The sequence below is a fragment of the Gadus morhua genome, chromosome 4, assembly GCF_902167405.1.
Source record: "Gadus morhua chromosome 4, gadMor3.0, whole genome shotgun sequence".
Taxonomy (NCBI): domain Eukaryota; kingdom Metazoa; phylum Chordata; class Actinopteri; order Gadiformes; family Gadidae; genus Gadus; species Gadus morhua.
Window position 1 is genome coordinate 19,520,010 of NC_044051.1, and position 25,328 is coordinate 19,545,337.

Consider the following 25,328-nt stretch of genomic DNA (forward strand, 5'->3'; position numbering starts at 1 on the left):
ACAAATAAGAAGCGAAAGAAAGTGAAACGCCGTCAGACTTTAGATACTCAGCCTAAGTCTGGATTGCGATGCTACTCAGGCGAGGCCTGTTTAACGGATGTGGATGTCGCTCTTAACCACAGGGCCGCTCCGGAGCGGACGGAGCCAGAGGTATGCCTGGACAGACCGGAACCAAGGTACCTTTTCAGTCTTCAGTCCACTTCAAACCTGGTGCTGAGCTTTCATCCAGAGTCATCTTCCTTAGGAAATGAAATGATCTGATTTTCTTTCTCGCCTGTCAGGGAGACCGAGGATTCGACGGGCTGGCCGGGCTCTCCGGCGAGAAAGGACACCGGGTACGTTACTCTGATACATGGAGATGTGAGCATGTACAGTATGTCTGTGTTATTTCAAGTGTGTGTTAAATGTGTGATGTGTGTTGTCATTGTTTAGGGTGAAGCCGGACCTTCAGGGCCTCCTGGTGGACCAGGAGAAGATGGAGAAAGAGTGAGTCCACAACTTCTTTCCAGATCAATATTGTTGACACATTCTGTTTTGTTTTGTAGTTTCAGTTTCAGGTTCAGTTTCAGTTTGGCACCCCCCCACTACACCACATGTAGGTCTTAAGTGCCCGAGCGGGTCCGACATAGAAAGTAAACAGTGCTAGTGGTAGTTTGCTCCGAAGTTCTACATCGCTATCCTTCTTTATTAGACAATAGATAATATTTTATCCTGCTCTGTGGTGCTTCCGTCATTTCATCTTTCCATTGATCCGTACTACTCTGTTGCCATCTACTTCCTGGTTCTGCCTCACTTCCTGACATATAGTGGCTTCTCTGTTTCCCAGGGAGACGACGGAGAGATCGGGCCACGAGGACTCCCCGGTGAATCTGTAAGTGACCATATTCATCTGTATGTCGAAATGTACACTGGCGCCAACAGAGCTGAAGTATAAATGACCGCAAGGCCACCAGTATTTGTCAAGAAGCCAGTATATTTCTCTTTGTATATATTTTTTTCTGCATCAAAAGTAGAATATATGGGAATTTGTTCTCCATGATGATGTCATTCTAGAAAGGTCCGGCTCAGACTGTGTGAGAAAATGGAGGCTGTTATTCCCTGTCTGAAAAAGAGCTGTGTTAGAGGAGCTTTAAGTTAAGGCTGATTGTTTAAGGGCTGACGACAGGGTTATGGCTATACACCCCAAGACACAAATCAACGATCCCTGCAAGCTGAATCCTAACTGCAGTGGCATGCTCTGACCAGCAGGCGGTGCTCTACTGGTTGGCTTTTCGTTGCTGTCTCAATGAGGCACAGCGATGGAATTCAAAGCACTGTTTGATAAGCGCAGCATTAACAGAATGGCAATTGATGCTCTCCCACTAGATTTGTGTTCATGTAAGATATTAATCGTGGGCTCATCTGGCAGATAAGGTCCTTCGTAGGCGTAAACTTGTAAAGCATCATGATGCAGGAATGTGTTTTGTATTCAGCAAATGCTTCCGATGGCCTTTCACAGCACAGTCAACCCGTTTTCTCTCCTTCTCACAGGGACCCCGCGGTTTGTTGGGACCCAAGGGACCCCAAGGCCCCCCTGGACCACCTGTGAGTCCCTGTGCAATCTTATTTTAATCTCACACGCACGCACATTGTTTCATTCATTCATTACTGTTGTGGATAGGGAGAGCACAAGTGTGCGGTCTCCTAACAACCTCTAATAAAAACCCTAGAAATCAGCACAAAACATCACAGGGATTTTGTAATCTGAGCTTTATGCAATGAAGGTCCACACTGTGATTGCTTTCTGTTGTATCAGCAATATGTATGTCAATGCTTTAGTGTTCATTTGGTTCTCGTCTTTACATTTGTGAAAGCAATCATGCAATGTATTTTAACATACTACCTGGGCTCAATATTGGGAGAAAAGAATCACTAATTACTCAATCACTCAATCAACGCTTGGTTTGGATAGACATCTGGTGTTGTCGTTCGCCAATCGTCACTCAGCTAGCAAGATACCCATCAGAGACCCTAACTACCTCAGGGATGAGCCCGTCTACCACATGAACTGCAAATGATCTCCACCTAACGTTGGTACGATGTTGTACTGAGAATCTCTTGCTGAATGCCGTATGCCGCGCTCGCACACGCTTCGAGAATCCCATTAAGCGGTTACGATCGAGCAAGATCTAACTTAATTCCTGTTAATTCGTAATTCCTCCTGTGCTTGTACTACTTTGTGTATCTTCTCATCGCTGTTGGTGTTCTGTGTATTTTTGTTTGTGTCTCCCCGGCTTCTAGGGTGTCACCGGTATGGATGGCCACCCAGGACCCAAAGGAAACATTGTGAGTGGAGTTCGGAAATGACTTTGCAAAGTGTTGTAATGCACACAAAACCGTACAACTCTCGCACAGGGGCTCTAGATAAAACGGATAGATAGCCCACTTCCCAATCTACCACACGCACACAATCCCTAGGCACACTACACGCAGGCACCCCCCAACACACACACCCCCACACACTGCACACAAAATGCCCCAATAACACCCACACACAACTGGTGTATTTAGAGAGGGACATACCGCCTAATGAAGAATAGAATGGCTGCCCTGAGACCCATTTCAGAAGTCGGGCGCTGCAAACTGCCGCTGCACTGCACTCTTCCGAGTCCATCTTTTGGAGGGGTGGGCCTGTAATGAAAGAACAGCGGAGTGTGGGCCTTCTGCTGGGAGCGCTCCGAATAAGGAGAGAAACACTCAGTCCACGTCTACCCTGAGCCGCTCACAACTCCACAAAACATAATTGATTGTCAATTATGTGAGAGGCAGGGCGTTGTGAGTGTTGGCTTCAGCAGTTTCCTTCATTAGGGGAGCGGAACGGTCGAGAGTGTGTGTGTGTGTTTGTGTGTTTGTTAGTGTGTGTGTGTGTGTGTGTGTGTGTGTGTGTGTGTGTGTGTGTGTGTGTGTGTGTGTGTGTGAGTGTGTGGTGCTGATGGAGCAAAGTACAGCTACCCTTTGATTGAATGACCTTTGACCTTGGCCATGAGATCAGCACTCTGCCCTGATAGCTCCAGAGATCCGTTGATTTGAGAACCCATCCGTTACTACAATTATTACTCTATAATAAAAAGACGCTTATTTTTGACCACTTTCCTATAATGATAGTATAATGAGTATAATGATATTAAATCTGCAATATATATGTTATCCTATTAGTGACCTCTAGTGGAAAGAGATGCATTGCTAAAGACTTTTATTACATGGTGTTGGGGTGGGGGGGGGAAAGAAAGTAAAATATGGATATTGCAATTAGGGCATTTAGCAGACGCTTTTATCCAAAGCGACTTACATCGGTTAATACAGACATTGACACACCGACGGCAGAGTCAACCATGCAAGGAGACAGCCAGCTCGTCAGGAGCAGTTAGGGTTAAGTGTCTTGCTCAGGGACACATCAACACTCAGCTAGGAGGAGCTGGGGATTGAACTAACAACCTTTCGGTTTCAAGACAACTGCTCTACCTCCTGAGCTCAGCCCGACCACATGTTGCATGGATTAACATGTGGATTTTTTACTTTCAAGAAACGTTCTTGTTGAAGTATGTTTATGATGGAGTTAATAGCTGCAGTAGCCATGTGACATAGTGCAGGTTTAACTCTAATCCGCTCTCGCCAGGGACCTCAAGGAGAGCCCGGCCCCAACGGACAGCAAGGCAACCCCGGAGCTCAGGTCTGTACTCACCTGCTCTCCCCCTCGTTTGCATCTGATAAACCCTTCAATGCCCCCAGTCCACCGCCAGGATTAATCAATCAGCCACTGATTCACTGTTTCCTCTCCATACAGGGACTCGCAGGGCCCCAGGGAGCCATCGGGCCCCCAGGAGAGAAGGTGAGCGTTCATGATCCATTATCAAAATGCCTTCACTGAGAAAACAGAAGGAAAGGTTTAATGTCATCATGTACTGTGTCTATTACATTATGTGTCTATTAGATTATGATCATGTGTCTATATATATATATATATATATATATATATATATATATATATATATATATATATATATATATATATATATAACTTTCTATACATATTTATATATATGTACAAATGTACAAAATAATTGCAATATGGTTGCCAACCGGATGTTTTTTAAACAATATTTTTGTATTGCAACTTTTCTATAAACTATAACAAATAAAGATACATGTTTCTCTAAAATGTGTGTGTTCCTTCTTCCTCCCAGGGTCCTTTAGGAAAACCAGGTCTGTCAGGAATGCCCGGAGCCGATGGACCCCCGGTAAGTTTTACCCCTCTGAAGAACTCAATGCAATTGTTCAAGCCTGCCAAGTCAACCTGCATACATTTGCACCTACACACACATGCACATAGCCCCTCTAAGGCACACACGCACAAACAAACACACACACGCACACACACACACAAACACACACACACACACACACACACACACACACACACACACACACACACACACACACACACACACACACACACACACACACACACACACACACACAAACACAAGCAAACAACCACTCACACTCACACATACATGTACACACTCACACAAACACACACTCACACACGCACACACACAAGCAGACACACACACACACACCTACACACACACACACACACACACACACACGGCTCACCCTTGCTGATGGCAGGTGAGCCGTAGATGGAAGTAGGTGCCAGGATGTGAGACAGGCTGTGAATGATGAACTGGTCCTGAGGCTGTGAATGGCACATCATTCTGGTTGCAGTAATGATTATATTGAGATCCCCTTGCTTATGTATTCCATTTAGATACACACTGCTTTTGTATTCCATTAAGATATAAAGTTTAAAAACTCTTAACCTTATCTATGCCAATTTCTCCCTCCTCCATTTTTGTGTGTTTTATCATTTCAGTGGCAATAAATTGTAATCAGTCACATTTGCAATGATGTATTCCTCTCTTTTCACCCAAATCCTCTCTCTCTCTCTCTCTCTCTCTCGCTCTCTCTCTCTCTCTCTCTCTCTCTCTCTCTCTCTCTCTCTCTCTCTCTCTCTCTCTCTCTCTCTCTCTCTCTCTCTCTCCCGGTGACTTTTAACAGCCTACTAATAGCTTGCAGGGCCCCCATAATAGTGTTGCGGTTAATGAAGAACCCTAAATGAGATGGAATTGGAAAAGGCTCTTCTTATTAGGCTCCTGTTCCAATGGCCTCGTCTTTTCCTTCTCTGTTTGAAACATCATCCAATTGTTTTACGAGGAGATGGGGCCCTTGGTAATGGCGAGCATGCAGTGTGGTATTTATGGTTTTAATTATCGGGATATGAGATGTGATTATGTTCCCTCTTAATAATTCATAGGGTCACCCTGGCAAAGAAGGACCGAATGGAGAGAAGGGACACTTGGTGAGTTGTAGTGTTTGCAGTTATCGCTGTATTCTTTATTTTTCGTACTTCATAGATCCGATGCATTTTTATTTGTTTTTTTTATATTTTTGTGTCACTTGTTCTATGTTGCATTTGTGTGCCTGAGAAACATCCCTCACTCCACTTGTTCTATGTTGCATTTGTGTGCCTGAGAAACATCCCTCACTCCACATTTTCTCTCTCTTTCTCTCTCTCTCTCTCTCTCTCTCTCTCTCTCTCTCTCTCTCTGTCTAGGGGCCATCCGGCCCTCAAGGGCCCATTGGTTATCCTGGGCCCCGCGGTGTGAAGGTGAGTTGATTCCCAATCGACCACATAGACCCTCAACAGAAAGCTCTAATTGAGTATGATCAAATTGAAACCACAACTTGGAATCAAGTAACGAAGCACCTTTGAAGGTCAAGCCAACAGATGTTAGATTTGGGACGTATAACGACATTTAGATGGAACAGTAAGGTGCTTGAGAGGTCCTCCCGTCAAAGAACTGGAGAGAAAAACCTTTGAGTGAAGGGTTTATCCCTTTTAAATAGCATTGTTTAGGAATGATCGTACCTTCAAAATGGTCAACATACAACGAAGATAATGTATCTTGCATCCAAGTAACTTAAGTTTATGTTTGTGTGTGTGTGTTTGTGTGTGTTTTCCTTACAGGGGGCCGACGGTGTTCGTGGTCTAAAGGGAGGGAAGGGAGAGAAGGTGAGAAAGAGAGAGTGATAATTTGCGCTTCAAGTTTTTTTTGTCTTTGGTATATAAGTGCAGGCAGCTTCAAGTGATGGATTACACGGCCGCTAATTAACCCAGGAAGAGGAAGACAGCAACGAGGCTGGCTCCGAAAGCGTGTTCACGGCGATGACAGTCGCGATGGCCTTCCATTGTTGTAGCCCCTGACAGCCTTGATGATTGATGCCGGTCTGGAGACCGGAGACCGGAGATCAAGGGTTGCTTGGCAACAGGAAATCTTGAGACACATCATATCCTCCTCCTCTTATGCGAGCGTGTGTCTGCGCGTGTTTGTGCATGTGTGTATGTGTCTATTTGAGTGTGTGTGTGTGTGTGTGTGTGCGTGATTGTATCTGTGTGCGTGTGTGTCTGTGAAACTGAAGAGACGGATCATTTTTGAACATCTACTCTCTCATCTTTTTCCACTTCATTACATCTCTCCCCCTCCCCGCTCTTCCCTCTTGTCTTTTCTCTCTGTCTTCCTTGTTCGCAGGGCGAGGATGGATTCCCGGGCTTCAAGGGAGATATGGGTATCAAGGGTGACAGGGTAAGACCCCGTTAGTATTTCATTTGACGCTCTCTGGTCAAGCGCAACAGCTGGGCTGTGCCGGGAAATTGAGGGGAGAGAACTGAATGCGCTGGGCGGTTGCCCCTGATTGGTTCAAGTCACCAAACATGGAAAAGGATAAGCGACCGAATCACAGAGAGAGTATTAGATCTGAGTGGAGCTAAATGATGGCAACTCAATTCAATTGCATCTTACATAATCCAATCTAGTCGGAACACATCGAACACTCATGGCCGTCAGTCATAAATTCGGAATGGAAAGCAATAACCAAACTACAACAACAGGATGTCACCTCCCACTGTCTCAATTGTAAATGGTGAATGGAATGCATTCATACACAGCACACTGCAATATATTCTAGCATTCTCCCATCCGCACACACATTCACACGCCTACGTCATCCATGCATGGCAACAGCCAGCTCATCAGGAGCAGTTAGGGTGAGGTATTTTGCTCAGTGACACCTTCGACACGCAGCTAGGAGGAGCCGGGGATCGAACTAGCAACCTTCACCATCCATTACCAGCAGTAAACCCGTTCTACGTCATTAGCCACATGCTGCCCCTCAACTGGTGTGTACAGTTTAAACCCGTGACTTTGTGAATCCAAAGGCATTATCCAATCAAAAAAACACTTGAAACATATTTTTAGCAGTGAAAAACAAGGCCTTCACCACCTAACCCCCCCACCCAATAAATAAGCAGGCTGTATGTGGATGGGTTGGGGTTTGTGTCTCTGAAAACTCGGGAGACGTCTGTGGGGGCGCGGGTTCCTCTGGAGGCGCATCAAACACTGATGAAAGCCAGAGATTTGAAGAGTCCTCCTGAGCCCAGAGGAGACTCTCAGCGTGGAGCAGAATTGAAAATGCCCTGTTTTGCAACAGGGTGCGCGCTTGTGAACTATGTGCACGTGTACCGCGGTGCTGACTAGAGTCAAGTACAGTTTGTTTGATGTGCTTTTATGTGTACTTAAGGGAACATTGGTGTGTGTGTGTGTGTGTGTGTGTGTGTGTGTGTGTGTGTGTGTGTGTGTGTGTGTGTGTGTGTGTGTGTGTGTGTGTGTGTGTGTGTGTGTGTGTGTGTCTGTGTGTGTGTGTGTGCGTATGTGCCTGTGTGTGTGCGTGTATTTGTGTGAATAGCTTTTGCACATCACTGGGTCTCTATTACATTGACTGAGTGTCAGCACAACTTTGTATTCTGTGGTTTTAGCCTGCGAGTCGCTCTGTATGCAGTGTTAATACAGGGCATATCTTGGGCGGGGGCTGGGGGTACACACCAGGTGCTCGGGCTGCTATCTAGGACAGACACGGAACACATCATATTCAAATCCATACATTTCCAAATGACTGCATGATTAATTATTAATATGACAGATTAAAAAACCTTTCACCAAATCGTATACTTTACGATGCGCTGCATCCTGCATCATTTCTATGAATAAAATATGACATTGGATGCATCACGTTATCTTTATTCATTATTTTGTTCTTGGCTGTAAACTTTGATCTATTCTAGCGTTGGGAGGCCATTGCTCACCAGTCCACCGTGTGATGGCTGATCGGTCCTCCGGCTCAATGCATTAAACCTCAGGGTGTTCTTAGTGTACTGAAGCAGCAGACTAACCTCCGGTCAACACTCCGCTGTTTACCCCACAGGGAGAGCTCGGGCCAGCCGGACCTCGCGGAGAAGACGGTCCTGAGGGCCCCAAGGGACGCTCGGGTCTGCCCGGAGATTCTGGACCCCTAGGACCCAACGGTGAAAAGGTACGCACCACGGACGGTCTCTTTAGAGTGGATAGCGTGATAAGTGGGATACCTCACCTTAATACAGCTGAATATGTGTATGCGGCTAGTACAAATGATTTGTCGTCTTGAGGGGGGGGCGTTGTTGTGTTTGATACCACCTCGGCATTTCTCATGCGAGACGTGGCAAAACAACTTTTTCATTAGCTTAGGTTACAGTACATTTAAATTGATTAAGATTTTCCATTACTACAGCTCTCTCGTGCCCTCTCAATATGGCGGAGTATTGGCAAAAAATATCCCATGATGCATTCTGATATACAAGCCCCATGGATCTGTGCATTACATCAATAGTACTCATGTTGTACACACTGTATGTATGGCAGAGGAACTGAGAAAGCTTCAAATGTAATTCCTCCTGTGTGGGGTCGCTTTTAAAATCAGCTCGAAGTGGGACAAGCCTTCCCCCATACTGTGCTGGATATGTGATTATTGTATCTCAGACAGCATAACCAGCACCATATAGATTGCACCAGCAAACCAATTACAATAAAATGTTGGACGATTCTTTTACTACTACAGAGGCTGGACCTATGGGGAGAAAATAAATATGATTGATGTAGTGTGATAATGCAATGTGTTTTATTCGTTCCACAGGGTAAACTCGGAGTACCTGGTCTTCCAGGTTATCCAGGCAGACAAGGACCAAAGGTACCGACCAATCTGTTCTCCCTGAAAAACATTTCTGTTTTTCGACATGTCGCACCGTCTAGTTAAACACGTTCTATTTTATATCCTGTAATTCTACGATACACTGTTGCTCTATAAAGATTGTGGATGGGGACGTATTGTTGACATTTTACCCTTCAAGATAATTTGTTTCATTATTTATTTAGTACCATCCACCTCATTGACTTAGGAACAGTTCATATGTTGTATGATGGACTAGAAGATTTATGTATGATTATTAGGTTAAGGTTAAGCCTTTTAGCTTCTTAGCATCTCACATTACCATGAGCTGCTGCTTCATATCCCACAGACTGCTTTGATCTCACTTCTAGTAGTCATATAAGGCTGAAAGAAAACGGAGGGTGTGACAGTTTGTTTTGTTTGTGTCCAACAGGGGTCTCAGGGATTCCAAGGGTTCCCCGGAGCCAATGGAGAGAAGGGAACCAGGGTACGTACCAGAAAGAATCAGCCTGTCTCTCTGTAGTTTTGCCATCAAAGATGGATGATGTAGGGCCGCATGGCGTGGTGTAGGAGACAGAGGAATCTGTCTGTGTTAGACGCAGCCACAATCGCTTTTTAAGGCAACGCTGAATCCAATTACCAACCATGGATTAAATGTGTCGCATTTCTTTCATTTCACCACCCTCACTCTAATTTTAAAGTAGAAGTTTCCATTCTATCCCGACGGTTGATCCCTTTGTGGTGTCTTTGAGTAATGAACGTGAGGAATGGACTGTTAAGCTGCTTCTAAGCACAATGGATTACGACAGAAAGTGGAGCAAGGCTTACAAAATATCATTATTGTGACAAACAAAAAGCAACTAAAGTGTGGTCTAGTCAGACACCAGACAAGGGTAAAGGATTGATGCTGTGTTATTTATGCCCCTTAACTTTATTTATCCTCCTGTGCATATCTAAGCGGCGTTCTCTTTCTGTTTGAAGGGTACCGCTGTGCGTTTTCCCCTGTGTCTGGGACTCATGCATCATTGTATAGCGTGGCAGACCATGGCAGTGATTCAAGTGTATATTGTTGTCTTCCGCAGGGAACCGCTGGGAAATCTGGCCCTAGAGGACAGAGAGGCCCGACCGTAAGTTACCCTGTCGCAAACAAGACCTTATCCAGTTTTCCATGGCAACTGAGCGTCAGAACTCATTTCAACGTTGAGAACTCATTAAAACGTTACACCTCCATTTGATTTCCGCGTAGGGACCGCGTGGAGAGCGAGGGCCCAGGGGACCCACTGGAAAGGCTGGACCCAAGGTAGGACGCCGTGTCCCTGTCCCCACAGCGCTTTGTCATTTGAAGCTTTGTATTGGTTTACAGGAAATGAGGCCACAGTCCATCGGGTGAGGACTTGTTTAATCCATTGTTCATTTGGTTGGTTTTCTCTTCAGGGAAACTCTGGAAGTGATGGACCTCCAGGACCTCTGGGAGAGAGGGTGAGCACATTTTTATTATTGTATTATCATTATTTTACCCCACAACTGATTAATCTCTTTCACTGATCATCTTTCAATACTCTTTTTTTATTTCATAGTAGCAAGTGATCCAATAATTGAAATATCCATCATTGCCACTCCAGCAAGGGTGATAAAGTAGAAATAATTCATGCAAATACTAATTCATCCTATCATCTGTTCATTATTCCAGGGTCTCCCTGGACCTCAAGGACCAACTGGATTCCCAGGACCAAAGGGCCCCCCTGTGAGAATAACTTGTATAGCAGATTGTTGGCCATTTTGCTGTGCTGTACAGTCTTATAACTGTATCTGTCCAGCCTACACACCACTATGTGTGAACCGGTACAGCAATATCCACCTTATTCTGACCAAACATCTCTTTATTTCTGCCAGGGCCCAGCTGGAAAGGACGGCCTGCCCGGTCACCCTGGGCAGAGAGGAGAGACTGTGAGTACAAACATTTGTCAGACTTTAATTAAAAAATAGATTATCATCATACGACTCTGTTTGAAACTGTGCAACGCCTCTTATAGCGTCTAAATCCATCCTTGTGCTTCATCCACAGGGTTTCCAAGGCAAGACCGGCCCTCCAGGGCCCCCCGGCGTGGTTGGCCCCCAGGTAACGAATCAAGCTAATCATTTAGAACCACACCGCCCACCACCACAAACAACAAAACCCTGGTGTTTTGCTGTTTGTTTCTCCAATGTCACGGTCCACTCCTCCTGCTCATTGACCCACGAGGCAGCGCGCCGAGCCACCCCCCCAACGTTTGTTTTTGATACCGCGCAGTGCAACCGCAGCATAACTGATTTTATCGATGTTATATTGTCGTTTTATTGTGTGCGGTTGTAGAAAGGCGCGCTGGATAAACACTCATTTGTATTCTTCTCAATAATCAATTTGAGAGCCGCTAAGAACACAATGTTGTCTTCAATATAAATTGCGATTATGTCTGTATGCAGAAGGCGCTGCCGACGCTGCTGACTATTAAACTGCAGTATATATGGTTGCCCTATCGCAATACTAAGTGTGTGTGTAAGTTTATGTTTACCATCAGTCTTATCCCGTGCGGCCTGACTTGTATAGTGATGGCGTTTTTGTTTATTCCCTGATATTTTCAAGGGTGCGTTCATCTACTATGAATGCACCAGCTATTTCTCCCATTTGTGCCATTAGCACTTTGCTAACCATTGGCACTTTGCTAATGGTTAATCGAGAACATTGGTGGTGAAACGCGGCTGTAAGCAGCCAGCATGACTAGCTGGCCTCCCACGCGTGGGCACACACGCACACACACACACACACACACACACACACACACACACACACACACACACACACACACACACACACACACACACACACACACACACTCACACCCAACACCTAGCCTACCCTTCCTCTGCTGTATAATATTGAGACATTCATCTACCATGTACAGAAATGTTCCTTTTTATTTGATCACGAGTTGTGCTCTATAAACTGCCAACACTTTCCTTCTCTTCGTTTGGTATCATGATAATCGATTTGATCCTGATATGTATTTATTATTAACTATTCTCTCTTTTTTGTTTGTTTGATCCTTTAGTTGAGCATGTACTAAGGATTTGTTGTCACGTTTTGTGTTGTTGACCCATTACACTGTTTCTCTCACTCTTTAGGGCCCGACAGGTGAGACCGGACCAATGGGAGATCGTGGCCATCCCGGACCCCCAGGCCCACCTGGTGAGCAGGGTTTGCCCGGAGCAGCTGGCAAAGAAGGAGCAAAGGTCCGTAGAACATCAACTGGTCCTCTTCTCCAGCATAGCGATGTTACTGGAGCACAATACAGCTCACCCTGAAAGATATGAACATGTATCGTTTATAATGGTGTGCTAGCAGCAGTCGTCTTTCAGTATTGAACGTGGCGCGGTTCTGCTCTACAGGGGGATCCAGGTCCCGCCGGCCCCGCTGGTAAAGACGGTCCTCCTGGTCTCAGAGGGTTCTCCGGAGACAGAGGTCTACCCGGTCCCGTGGTGAGTACCTCTCTCCCTGCTCCGACACGCAACCTTGCTTATGAAATTGTCTGAGGCGTCTGCGAGCTTTATCCTATTCAGAGCAGGCTCAGAGGTGACCAGGAAGTGAATACTTTCTGGTCAGCATTTACCTGCAAAAAAAGTTGAATTCAAGCTGAAACTGACATTGTGGGTGACGGGAAAGAAACTGTGCTTTAGGTACGATTATCTTGAAGCCCACCTCAAGACGCATCAGAAGTCCTGCATTGATCGGATGAAACAGGGGTTTCGACTGCGCTTCTCTCAGTGTCCGTCCAGCTCACTCTTGGCTTGACTTCACACTCATTATCTCACCACTCATTTGTCAGTCCCTGACATGACCCCCCACCCCACCCCCTGCTTCAGTCATTAACATTTCCCCAGACCTTTGCTCATTGTTTGATCTCCTACGGACTGCAGGACTCAAAAGTCTCCTGCTCAAACATAAGCGTCCCCTCAAGTAATAACTCTGCAGAAAATGATACGACAACTGCTACTTCAGCGTTGGTCAGGTCTCAAGGCCTCTGTCCCCTGCTCTTAACCACTTAACAACCCACATTTATCTGAGAGACCTCTCTGAAATCGTTTTCAAATAGGGTCAAATCACTGTATTTCAATAGAAAGTGGCATTTCATTAAAAGGTAAGTTGTACCTGTGCACACTACACAATGCAACTGACAATTGTAATGTATAGGTGTTTGTAGAGGCATTAATAATGGTAGTAACAACAGCAAATCATCTCCGCTTGTACCGTAGCCAAGTTGCCAGTGTGTAATGCAATGTTTTTTTTCCTCTCTCTCTCACTCTCCCTTTCTCTCTCTATGACTCTCTCCCCCTCTCTCTCTGTGTCTCTCCCTGCAGGGTGCTCATGGCTTGAAAGGCAGTGAAGGACCACCTGGACCACCTGGCCCCGCTGTGAGTACCCCCCCACTGAACCTCCGTCAATCCACAATCAATCCCCTCCTCTCACCTTCAACTCCTCACCTCTACTCCTTTCCTCTCCTCACTTCTCCTCTCCTTTCTGTGCTCCACTCTACCCTCCTCTCCTCCTAGCCTCTCCTCTCCCTTCCCCTCCTCCCATCTTCTCCTCTCCTCTCCCGTCCTTTCCTCTCCTCTCCTCCTCTCCCATCCCCCTCGTCTCCCATCCTCCCCTCCCCTCCTCCTCTCCCCCACTCATTCTCTTCAATCTCATCTTCTCACTCCTTTTCTCACCTCCCATTGCCTTCCCACGACTGGTGTACCCGGCATGTTTTCCACCACCACCACCTACACCACCAGGACTGTTACATAACAAGATAATATGCACCGTGAGCTTACATAACACCGGCTGGATCCATTTAGGTCTGTACATTTAGCTCGCCTTACATAACCCTATGAAGTCATTATTACCTTAGATTACCATTGCATTGCATTCCATTGCATTACTTCTCATTACGTTACGTTGAACTACGTTACATCACATCACATTTTTCAATAGCACTATCAGTTGCATAATCACATGACATAACATGACACCACATTGCATCCCACTACGGTTCATCACGTCACATTCTATTGGATCACATCCAATTATGTTTCATCCCATCCCATTCTATAACATCACTTCACACTACATGCATCACATCGCATTGCCTTAACATCACATTTATACCTGTTGCTCCATCAGGGTTCTCCTGGTGAGCGTGGCCCCGCCGGCCCCGCTGGACCCCCAGGCCCCACCGGGCGTCCCGGACACCAGGGCCCCCCAGGGCCCTCCGGAGAGAAGGGTGGACCGGTAAGGAACCCTTTGGTTGACGACCTGTGTTTTGTGCTGGGTGCTGTTTGTGTGTACATGTCTACATGCTGTCGTCTCAACCTCTTGTTTCAGGGAGAGAAAGGCCCTCAAGGACCCGCTGGTAGAGATGGTATCCAGGGTCCCGTGGGTCTGCCCGGCCCCGGTGGACCACCCGGACCCCCAGGCGAGGATGGAGACAAGGTTGGTCAATGCTGGCCCTGGATCTTGTAACTTATCACTAGCTAACCAGTCCACCCCCCCCCCCCCCCCCCAGGTGAATAAGGCCTGCCTAATTTAGCACACCAAAGACACACTTAGTAACACACTTAAAAGATATCATACTTAAATCTATCTAGTCTATCTAATATCTGATTCTTCTCTATCTGCTCTGAGAAGCTTTGAGAAAGAGAGTGCCCTGATTAGCTTAGAATTGAAAGGGTAAATGCATTTGTGAATCTGTTAAGTGAAATTTGTTTAACCCTCTTTCAAGGGGAGGTGTGGGCCATAGCTGCATTATATTAAAAAGAGATTATAGAGGAGCAGAGAAACTATTCACATCACCCTCGCCCTTTTGGGAACATTTACAGGGAGATCAACTCTAAGGATAGCTTTAAGGATAAGGACAACTCAAAATTTATTTCATTTGTGACCTTCCCCGTTTCCTCGATGTCTTTAGTATACTCCCTGCAGCGACACAGACTAGTAGAGAGTGTCTTTGCCCTAAAAAAACATGTCTAAATCTGATAAGGCAGCATTCTACACATCCCAATGCACTCTCATTACCAGTCATGTCCACGCAGAGTGCTTCACACCTTCACTGCCTCTGTTAACTGGCTTTTTTATTAGTGTGTCTGCACAGCCAGTACCTATTGCACACCTCCTCCTCTTTCTCCTCCTCCTCTACCTCCTCCCAGGTTCAATTTGGCTGAACACAATCAGGTTGCTCTCTGCAATTGCATCCGGAATTTGCAGGGATGAGTGAGGATGCAGAATTGTCATAATGCGTAGCAGGTCGGCGGATACAAGGCTTGTGATAAAATATGTCTTGTCCATCATTGTTTTTATGAGGATGACAATTCAAATGATGCACCGGCAGATGTCACTTACACATACCAGTCGGATCGCGTATATATTATCGGACACTATACGGGCGACCATAGCCGCCGTGGCGCCTTAGCGGGAAAGATCCTGTTACGTAAGGCAGAGCGGTCCATGAGTCATGGTGATGTGCTGTCAGTTTGCACCGTGTGAGTGGGAGTGCTTCCGTTTGACACTGTCACTGTTTGATTCACCAGGGAGAACTCGGAGAGCCCGGCCAGAAGGGAGGCAAGGGGGACAAAGGGGAACACGTGAGTAACCCTCCATCATCACGGTACCACGGGTTCAAGGAACATTAATGGCCCTTAAAGTTATCATTAAAAAATGGCTGCGTCCTTTACATGCAGTTATTGATCCCATCCTTCATTAAATACCGACCTGTCTTCTCTTGGTGGATTGCAGGGTCCGCCAGGACCTACAGGACCCCAAGGACCAGTTGGAGCCCCCGGCCCTGCTGTAAGTTCTCATATATCGTGTCGGGACGTCGCTTACATCTCGTGTTCTTTGTCGAGGTCAGACCCTAGTATTGAAGGGTCGGTCGGTTCCCGCCTCACCGTGTCTGTGACCCCACTGCTGTTGTCCAGGGTGCGGATGGAGAGCCAGGTCCCAGAGGTCAGCAGGGTCTCTTCGGACAGAAGGGAGACGAAGGGTCCCGAGGATTCCCCGGCCCCCCCGGCCCAGTCGGACTGCAGGTGAGGACGTGGACGGGGACAACACAACACATACGACTCAACGGCGATTTAGATTCAATTTGATTCAGTCATTCTTTTAACATTTTTTTCTCTCTGTATTTCAGGGCTTGCCCGGACCCCCAGGCGAGAAAGGAGAAACTGGAGATGTCGGACAGATGGTAAGACCCCAATGAAGAACAGTTTAGATGTAACGATTTTATGAATGTTGTGATTCATCTCCCTATTTCAAGTGTTTGCGTGTTTGAGACACGGTCTGTTGATGAGCAGCCTATAACACCGTTCACACATAGGAGTAACTCTGGGTTTCTTTCTGCCTTGTAGGGACCCCCAGGCCCTCCTGGCCCCAGAGGCCCATCAGGGCCCTCAGGAGCCGATGGCTCTCAAGGACCCCCCGGTGGCATCGGAAACCCTGGATCTGTGGGAGAGAAGGTACGAAAACAAACATTTCACCGATTTTATTGCCATCACTTCATTGTTAACGTTGGATAAACCTCTTGTAAGTTAAGCATTTGTGCTTGGTAATAGAGAGTCTTTAGGTTGTCCTTGTTGAAATTGATCGACCATAAAGCGTGCAAACATGTGAAAGGTGACAGTTTTCATCTACGTTCAATTAAACGGGTGCCACCAGTTAAGAGAACGTGTTTGACTAATTGTCAGCTCACGTCAGTGACGGTGGAACAATCGTGACGGCCTCCTCTTTGCAAAGCGTTTGAGGGGCGTTAATATTTGATAAGGTTACCCATATGATTCCACATTAAACAGGACGGGATCATTCTCAGGGTACGCAGAGTGACAGATGCTGAGCTGTCAGGGTGTAGCAGGATCCTGCTCTGCAGCAGTGTGCTCTGTCTGGGCTCTGTGTGTCTGCAGAGTGTGAGTCAATGAATGAATACTCAAAGGCACGGTGTTCAAGATGCTAGTGAATCTATTATTAAGTATGTGTCTTTTAAAACGTCCCCACACCGCGGTTTGTCCTCAGGCTTCTCACTACATGTCAGCCCTGTGCCTTGCCAGTGTGTATTTGCACTGCTCGTCAGCCGTCTTTGTGACAGTGGTGTGACGCGATTTTAAAACGTTGAATCTCATATCGCCATAGAATCACCTTTGGTCCTTGAAAACCTCACTTGAGGACGGCCATGGTCAAATGCTCTGTGTGGATGGAAGCACACAGTCTATTGGCAAAGGCTTTTTCTGTTCCCATGTCCTGTGCCTAGACAACCGGCATACTGCCCAATGATCCCTCCACCAAGGCCCTCCCTCTGACAGCTGGGGTTGAATACACACCGCTGGGTCCCTGCTGGCAATAGTTGAGCCTGGTTTTTGATTGGGCATTGAGTGAACACTAGACAGACTCTTGTTTTGTCTTCTTGAAGGGACAATACTCCATAACAAGCTGTCCAAGATCCCCTTAAGACAGATAGATTACAATGCTATTACCAGGCAGGCCAACTGTCTCGGGCGCCGTCACCAAAACAAAAGCGGTTTCGGGAGGAAGGGCCAGACATTAATAGAGACTATCGTTAGGCATCTAGATTACGGACGCTTTCTAGATATTGTTATCAAAAGCACAGCTAAGCTGGGGGTGGTTGGGCTGGAGCGGGGAAGTGTTTCTGAGAGGATGTGGTGGAGCTGTCTCCCAGACGAGACGTGTTAATACGTTCCCTGGCAGTAGCAGGGGCCCATCCCGTCCTCCTCCCAGCGGCAGCGGGTCGTGCTGACTGACAGTGAGTAATGGTGGCGCCGGGTGCGAGGGCAACTAAACTGTTCCCGTGTCCGATGGAACCGGGGGTAAAGTGGGGGGAAATGAGTGCAGGAGGGTTTGGGTAGACTCCGGGTCAGCGCCCCGTTCCGCACACTGTACCCCCGGCAGCCGTGATGGATTGATATCCTTTGTGCCAGCCCTTTTCTGTTTCATCCCCCACAGGGTGTCCAAGGGCGTTGTGCGTTCCACGTTTTGGGAAGCGTTGTGTTGCTGAGTGGTGCAGGCGGTGTGTAAATGCACTTTGTGTCAGTGCCATGTGTCCTCAGTCCACCTGTGTGTCTGTCCTCACAGGGAGACTCTGGAGAGACCGGGACCCCCGGTCTGCAGGGTGAAGTTGGCCCACCGGTGAGTGGTGTCATCTTATACTTACTATCATTATTATCATCGTCTCAACTCCTATGAGTGAGTGAGTAAATGTTATCTAATATTCAATAGTACTATCGTCTCATCTCCTATGAGTGAGTGATTAAATGTTATCTAATATTCAATAGTATTATCATCTCATCTCCTATGAGTGAGTGAGTAAATGTTATCTAATATTCAATAGTATTATCGTCTCATCTTCTATGAGTGAGTGAGTAAATGTTATCTTATATTCGATATTATTATCATCGTCTCATCTCCTTTGAGTGAGTGAGTAAATGTTATCTAATATTCAATAGTATTATCGTCTCATCTTCTATGAGTGAGTGAGTAAATGTTATCTTATATTCGATATTATTATCATCGTCTCATCTCCTTTGAGTGAGTGAGTAAATGTTATCTAATATTCAATAGTATTATCGTCTCATCTTCTATGAGTGAGTGAGTAAATGTTATCTTATATTCGATATTATTATCATCATCTCATCTCCTATGAGTGAGTGAGTAAATGTTATCTAATATTCAATAGTATTATCGTCTCATCTTCTATGAGTGAGTGAGTAAATGTTATCTTATAATCGATATTATTATCATCGTCTCATCTCCTTTGAGTGAGTGAGTAAATGTTATCTAATATTCAATTTTATTATTACTCGATATTAATACCCTATTGAATCTGTTAAAGGTTCATTTGGTAAAGGTAAAGATAAATGATGATGCTATTTGAGTGAATAGTTTGATCAAATTACCCAGAATAATTAATTATAAGATAACTATAATAATACATTTTTGTAAGACATTCAGATAATCTTAGATGTCATAACTTTTAATCAAGTATAATCCCTTTTATCCTCAACAAGTTAGATACAGAGTTTAGACTTCCTGTCTGTTCACCGGTCCTCCGTGTGAGATATCATCCTGAGCTTGTGTTCACCAGCTCATTAAGCAGCGCTAATTAAAACGTTGATTACCACAGGGTCCAAGAGGAGAACGTGGAGAGAAGGGAGAAGGTGGGCCTGCCGGTACCGCCGGACCCCCCGGTCCTAAAGGACCCCCCGGAGATGACGGTCCCAAAGGCAGCCCTGTATGTTCCCCCTCATCTTCCTGTCATTCGCAGTTCATGCAGCACTGAAATATGTGCTGCAGATTCTTCACAATTATGTGTGTTTTGAGTCGCTGTGGGGAAATGTCTTTAACATACTGTTCCTTCTCTTTAAGGGTCCTAGTGGTTTCCCTGGTGATCCGGGACCACCTGGAGAGACTGGTCCAGCTGTAAGTAAACACAGTCTGTTTATAATGAGGTAAAATGTGTGGATGAGGTAGCAGGCGAAAAGCTCTTTGAAATTCTGAATGCATACCCATCCAAAAACTCATCATTCCGGTATAATTTGCACTCATGGATTTCTTTGGCCGTAGCTACGTGTTGGTATACACGTCTTTACACATCTCTGTAATCTCCAAGGATGATGAACGGTGTAATTAGAAAAGAGCGCCAACAGGCTTCATTACCTCATGGAGTTTTAATGAAGTATTAATGAAATATATCTCACGGGAATTGGAATTTGAACATGAATGACGTGCTTGCTGTCGCTCAATTAGATGTGGGACTTTGTTTGTTTCATACCATTAAGCCCTATTTTGTTTGGTTTTTGTTGTTAACAAACGGGTGTTCTTGTGGTTCCAGGGTTTAGACGGTCCCGCGGGTGACAAGGGAGACGACGGAGAGGCTGGTCAACCTGTGAGTAGTCTTCTGACAAACAGACCAATAAATACATTATTTTAGTCTCTTTACTAACCATCTGCACTTCAGTTCTACTCTTATAGTATTAGTATTACTACTACTACTAATAATAATAATAGTATGACTACTACTACAACCACTAATAATAATAATTATGCTGCTAATACTACTGCTACTCTTACTACTAGAATGTGTTACACTAGTGTTAGAATAGTGTTAGAATATAGTGTTGTAGTAATAGTGTTAGAATATAGTAATTTAGTAATAGTGTTATTATGTAGAGTTCTAATTATTGTTCTAATAATGTTTTATTTCACCACTAGGGTTCCCCTGGACCTACTGGAGAATCTGGACCCTCCGGTCCACCAGGAAAGAGAGTAAGTGTGGATTTGTAGATCATTACAACTAATCAATTCCTGGGTAAGTGTGAATGTGTGTTTGTGTGTATTGACCTTTTTGCCTCGTCTCCTTTTACACAACCAGGGACCCCACGGTGTAGCTGGACCTGAAGGAAGACAGGGGGAGAAGGGAGCCAAGGTATAAATCGACCACAGCGCACTGGCTGTATTCTATAAGCACTACCGCAATGCATCGCTCTGTTGAGCAGCCCCAGTGTGGAGCCGGCCGCCACTCAATCCATCTCGATCCTTCTCCTCTCCAAAGGGCGAGTCTGGTTTGGAAGGTCCCCAAGGAAAGACCGGTCCGGTCGGAGCGCAGGGATCTCCTGGCAAGCCTGGCTCTGAGGGTCTGCGCGGCATCCCTGGTCCAGTTGTAAGTTTACAGTTTATTAAAACGTAATAACTGAACCATCTCCCCTGAATGTGTTGTGGATCTAATGGCCCTGTGTCTATCTGTTGTATGTGAACATGTGTTGTAACGTGTAATGTGTGTTTCTGAACAGGGAGAGCAAGGGTTCCCAGGATCCCCTGGACCTGACGGACCTCCCGGGCCTATGGTAATCAAAATGGCGGCCGATACTAAATCGGAGGCATCGTTTCTCCTCCACCCCATTGTCGTCTTCTCAGTGCTAACGTTTGTCTCTGTTCTCTCGTGTAGGGTCCCCCTGGGCTGCTCGGCCTCAGAGGAGACTCCGGTATCAAAGGAGAGAAGGTACGCCGCCGTTTGCATATTATTCTTTTAAATCCCCCATCTGATGGCGTTCTGCTTGGACACGCTGGGCTAAATCAATAACAATACATAATTAATGTGATGATTCGGGTGGTTGTTCACGCCACTGCATCATTAGCATCATGATTCAGCCGCCGAGGTGACAGATGGATGAATAATATTCCGTAATGTGTGTGTGTGTGTGTGTGTGTGTGTGTATGGTGTGTGAGGAATGGGACTGTATTGAATTCCCTGGTGCTGGATTGACCGGGTTGTTTGTGTTTGTTCTGTCCTCGTCCTCAGGGTCACCCCGGTCTCATTGGCCTTATCGGACCTCCGGGAGAACAGGGGGAGAAGGGCGACCGAGGTCTGCCCGGACCCCAGGGAGCCTCGGGTCCTAAGGGAGACAACGTGAGTGGGTTCAGCAGGACCAGGGGCCGGACAGTCCGGGGCCTGGTGACTCATGGACGTCGGCCATTTTGTTAATCCAAAGAAAGAGTCACCAACTTATCATTCCACTCATGTTATGAACGGTTAATGAAGGTTCCCTTATTATAACGTGTATTCATGTAGCTAAATGCCTCTCTTCTCCTCTCCAGGGCATCTCTGGTCCTTCTGGTCCACTGGGTCCCCTCGGACCTCCAGGAGTACCAGTAAGGATACCTTCATGTTGACCTCCAGCTTCATATGGAGACGCATGTTGAACACAGTGTGTAAGCAAGTGATGAGTTACTGATGACATGTTCTTTGTTGTTCTAGGGTTCTCCTGGTCCTAAAGGAGCCAAGGGATCATCCGTAAGTATCCAGGAACCTTTCTGAAACCATTTCAAAGTCAGTCGGGGAATCGGCCAAGGAGTCGGTAGAGCATGTCATGAGACGCGGAGGTGATGTCGTTCACGCTGATCCTGTTGTTTTCTTGTTCCATAGGGACAAACCGGTCCTAAGGGAGAATCTGGAGTTCCTGGACCCCCTGGCTCTCCTGTAAGTCAATCTAACACCTTGTCACTGTCACTGGAAAAGAGCTGTAGGTACGGGAGGTGTTATGATAGAGAGAGGGTGGGAGAGAGAGAGAGAGAGAGAGAGAGAGAGAGAGAGAGAGAGAGAGAGAGAGAGAGCGAGCCGAAGAGAGAGGAAAGGCTCTGCAGCTAATCTTAAACCCTCTAAATCAGTGGATTGGTGTTGAGTGTGGAGGTGTGGAGTGGTCTAGCCTCAGGCCCGACCTGTGTTGCTAGTCAGTAACTCACAGCTCAAAATAAAATAATGTATTCACCAATATTGCCGTCATCAACAGTGCCTTCATGTTCTGTTAAAAACATGGAGCCAACAAAATGCTGCAACAATTGGGGCAGAACTCAATAAAACAGTCGGGCCATTGAAACATGAATTAAAGATTCGGGTTTTGAATGCGCCCCGCGACCCGAGCAAGGCTGAGCAATTTGGAGCGGGTCGCCGGTTCAGAGCCCCTGCTCTAAACACCCCTCCGCTCCCCCGCAGGGCCCCCCTGGCGACGTCATCCACCCGATGCCCATGCACGCGCCCATGAAGGGCCGCTCCCGCCGCAACATCGACGCCAGCCAGATGCAGGACGACGCGCCCGCCGCCGACGCCAACTACAAGGACTACGACGACGGCATGGAGGAGATCTTCGGCTCCCTCAACTCACTGAAGCTGGAGATCGAGCAGATGAAGCACCCGCTGGGCACCCAGGCCAACCCCGCCCGGACCTGCAAGGACTTGCAGCTCTGCCACCCCGACTTCCCTGATGGTATTTACCACGCGACGACCCCGAGAAGGGCCGACCGGCTGCACAAAGGGCCGGCGATAACGAGCATACCGTCAGTTGTGCACGGTTTACCCCCCCGCTCATTGTTTGTTTTTGTTATGGCTTTCTCTCGCCCTTTCTTTCCCCTACTCTCCCTCTCTCTCTCTCTCTCTCTCTCTCTCTCTCTCTCTCTCTCTCTCTCTCTCTCTCACTCTCTCTCCCTTGCTCTCTCTCCCTCTCTGTCCCTCTCTCTCCCCGACCAGGCGCGTACTGGATCGATCCCAACCAGGGATGCTCTCGGGACTCTTTCAAGGTTTACTGCAACTTCACCGCGGGAGGCGAGAGCTGCATCTTCCCCGATAAGAAGTCTGAAGGGGTAAGTGATTCCACGGCTCACGTGCGCCCCTCAGCATCAATTCAGCCACTGGCTCACCATCACACCCATGCCAGCCACCCCGACCCGGTCAGGCGGGGGGTGGACACCGGCTACGCCTTGGCGATAAGAACGGCACGAAGACACAACGACCGGGCGTCAGGTTAAATGTGTGATTGGCGGTCGGAAACAATAGATCATTCATCTCTGGATAAGAGAATGTAACTCCTCTTGTGTCTGAGAGCACCTGCTAGACGTTTGAGTAGAGGTTCCGAATCTCAAGGAAGACAAGGATGCTGACGCTGATGGCTAATAACATCAGCTCTAGGTACTCATGTAGCCACTTAAATAGCCTGGGTGAAGTGATGTGGCGTCCGTGTATGACTGAGATTAGGAGGAGGAGGATGAAGATAACGATGATGATGGTGATGATGATGATGCAGACGATGATTCAAGGATCTCTCGAATCGCCCCGGGAGTGTGCAGCCGCCCGGCTTCTTGAGGGCTCCTGTCACTTAGCCAACACGTCTGAGCCCCGTTGTGTATTTAAAGTACCATTAGCCACAGGCTGAACACACGGGCACACACACAGACACATCGACACAGACACACACACACACACACATGAAGCCTCGACTAGAATACTCTCCTCCTTTGCGTCGTCTCCTGCCGTCCTACAGGTGAAGCGTCGAGAGGGGCCCCCTAAATTTATCCCGCCGTTCAAAACCACAGGCAAGGGGACCGCCAGCAGGGGAACGGCCCGGGTTTGTTACACCCGGGGCGGGGGCAGGGCATGGGAGGGAGGGAAGGCGAAGAGGTAATGAAGCCACTCCCGATCCGAGCCTGGTCGTTGAGTATTTGAGACATTGTTCATGACGTGATAGAGGCTGGTTCTGCTGCCATTTTTAGCGATCTCGCCCCCAACGCCAAGGCCCAGAGGAGCAGGGGTGTGCTGAGAGGAGCACAGAGCAGACCTTTTATAGCCAAAAGAGCGCCAGGGACCGGGATGGGGAGTGCGGGTGGGCGGGGCGCGAGGCGTTCGTTTGAAGGCATACACGGAGCCGAAATGAAAGCCTGCGCCGCGCGCGGCTCAAACGACACCCGGTAATTACGCCGACGCACTCGGAAGCAAATCAAGGCATGCACAGAGCCTGTTGCTTTCTGCTCGTATCCACCCCATCCATTTTTAATGCACTGCAGAGAGCAGAAATCACACACCACAAACACACACACTCACACATACACGCACACAAACACATGCACACACACGCACACTATATTTATGAACACATTTCTATATTTTGGATTTGTACATTAGGAATGCATACCCCGCCTGTGTGGCTGGTTGTGTTGAATCCTGGGTCTACCGAGGTAACCTTCCAAACAGCATGTGTCTAATGTGTATGTTTCCCACCAGCGTGAAGCAGTCCCTGGCTTTCCTGAGTCTCGTTAAATTCCTCATTGGAAACCTTCTGGGAATTGGCCAGTCGTCCCGGCTTAAGCTGTTAATGTTGTGGCGTGCTGAACCACCGTCCCACACCTTGTAAAATGTGTTAAATGGAACAGAAAGAGCAGAGGCGCCAAGCCCCTATCCATTATTAACCACAGCAGGAAGAGCCCGATGCAAAACGATCGTCCCTTCATTATTCACTCTGCTCTCATACATCTTTTAGCTGCCGTTCTCCCCAGGCTAATGTTTATCCAGTACAAAGTGGCGTAATGACCTTCTTAAGATCTGGCCTCACACACAGCCCGCCGCCTCACTCTTTCAGGTCCCGAAGATCCTTCAAAGGACAGGAGTGAGCTGTGAAAAAGTTTGCGCGTGCGTGTGTGTGTGTCTGTGTCTGTGTGTGTGGTTGTTTGTGTCTCTTCACAAGTCTAGGTGAAGGTATGTGCATAATGTAGCTATGTGTGTGTGTATTTGTGAGTACATTATATGTGAGTGTGTTTGTGCATTTATGTCTGTGTGTGCATATATATGTGT

At 47.0% G+C, this 25,328-nt stretch overlaps 1 protein-coding gene across 3 annotated transcripts in view; it reads left to right on the forward strand.

The window, feature by feature from the left end:
• The window catches only part of col5a1 (procollagen, type V, alpha 1), a 73,074-nt gene that overhangs the window by 42,473 nt on the left and 5,273 nt on the right, over positions 1-25,328 (forward strand). For all 3 annotated transcript variants that reach the window (XM_030353331.1, XM_030353332.1, XM_030353333.1), the window contains 47 exons: positions 123-176; positions 282-335; positions 433-486; positions 827-871; positions 1,531-1,584; positions 2,281-2,325; positions 3,656-3,709; positions 3,824-3,868; positions 4,224-4,277; positions 5,357-5,401; positions 5,657-5,710; positions 6,071-6,115; positions 6,633-6,686; positions 8,362-8,469; positions 9,106-9,159; positions 9,572-9,625; positions 10,221-10,265; positions 10,385-10,438; positions 10,573-10,617; positions 10,829-10,882; positions 11,032-11,085; positions 11,204-11,257; positions 12,301-12,408; positions 12,565-12,654; positions 13,534-13,587; positions 14,339-14,446; positions 14,540-14,647; positions 15,742-15,795; positions 15,947-16,000; positions 16,129-16,236; positions 16,341-16,394; positions 16,558-16,665; positions 18,290-18,343; positions 19,338-19,445; positions 19,580-19,633; positions 20,046-20,099; positions 20,426-20,479; positions 20,586-20,639; positions 20,766-20,873; positions 21,004-21,057; positions 21,159-21,212; positions 21,513-21,620; positions 21,809-21,862; positions 21,969-22,004; positions 22,137-22,190; positions 22,704-22,974; positions 23,235-23,347. In XM_030353331.1, the coding sequence (XP_030209191.1) occupies positions 123-176; positions 282-335; positions 433-486; positions 827-871; positions 1,531-1,584; positions 2,281-2,325; positions 3,656-3,709; positions 3,824-3,868; positions 4,224-4,277; positions 5,357-5,401; positions 5,657-5,710; positions 6,071-6,115; positions 6,633-6,686; positions 8,362-8,469; positions 9,106-9,159; positions 9,572-9,625; positions 10,221-10,265; positions 10,385-10,438; positions 10,573-10,617; positions 10,829-10,882; positions 11,032-11,085; positions 11,204-11,257; positions 12,301-12,408; positions 12,565-12,654; positions 13,534-13,587; positions 14,339-14,446; positions 14,540-14,647; positions 15,742-15,795; positions 15,947-16,000; positions 16,129-16,236; positions 16,341-16,394; positions 16,558-16,665; positions 18,290-18,343; positions 19,338-19,445; positions 19,580-19,633; positions 20,046-20,099; positions 20,426-20,479; positions 20,586-20,639; positions 20,766-20,873; positions 21,004-21,057; positions 21,159-21,212; positions 21,513-21,620; positions 21,809-21,862; positions 21,969-22,004; positions 22,137-22,190; positions 22,704-22,974; positions 23,235-23,347 (3,255 nt within the window). The remainder of the gene's footprint in view (positions 1-122; positions 177-281; positions 336-432; positions 487-826; positions 872-1,530; positions 1,585-2,280; positions 2,326-3,655; positions 3,710-3,823; positions 3,869-4,223; positions 4,278-5,356; positions 5,402-5,656; positions 5,711-6,070; positions 6,116-6,632; positions 6,687-8,361; positions 8,470-9,105; positions 9,160-9,571; positions 9,626-10,220; positions 10,266-10,384; positions 10,439-10,572; positions 10,618-10,828; positions 10,883-11,031; positions 11,086-11,203; positions 11,258-12,300; positions 12,409-12,564; positions 12,655-13,533; positions 13,588-14,338; positions 14,447-14,539; positions 14,648-15,741; positions 15,796-15,946; positions 16,001-16,128; positions 16,237-16,340; positions 16,395-16,557; positions 16,666-18,289; positions 18,344-19,337; positions 19,446-19,579; positions 19,634-20,045; positions 20,100-20,425; positions 20,480-20,585; positions 20,640-20,765; positions 20,874-21,003; positions 21,058-21,158; positions 21,213-21,512; positions 21,621-21,808; positions 21,863-21,968; positions 22,005-22,136; positions 22,191-22,703; positions 22,975-23,234; positions 23,348-25,328) is intronic.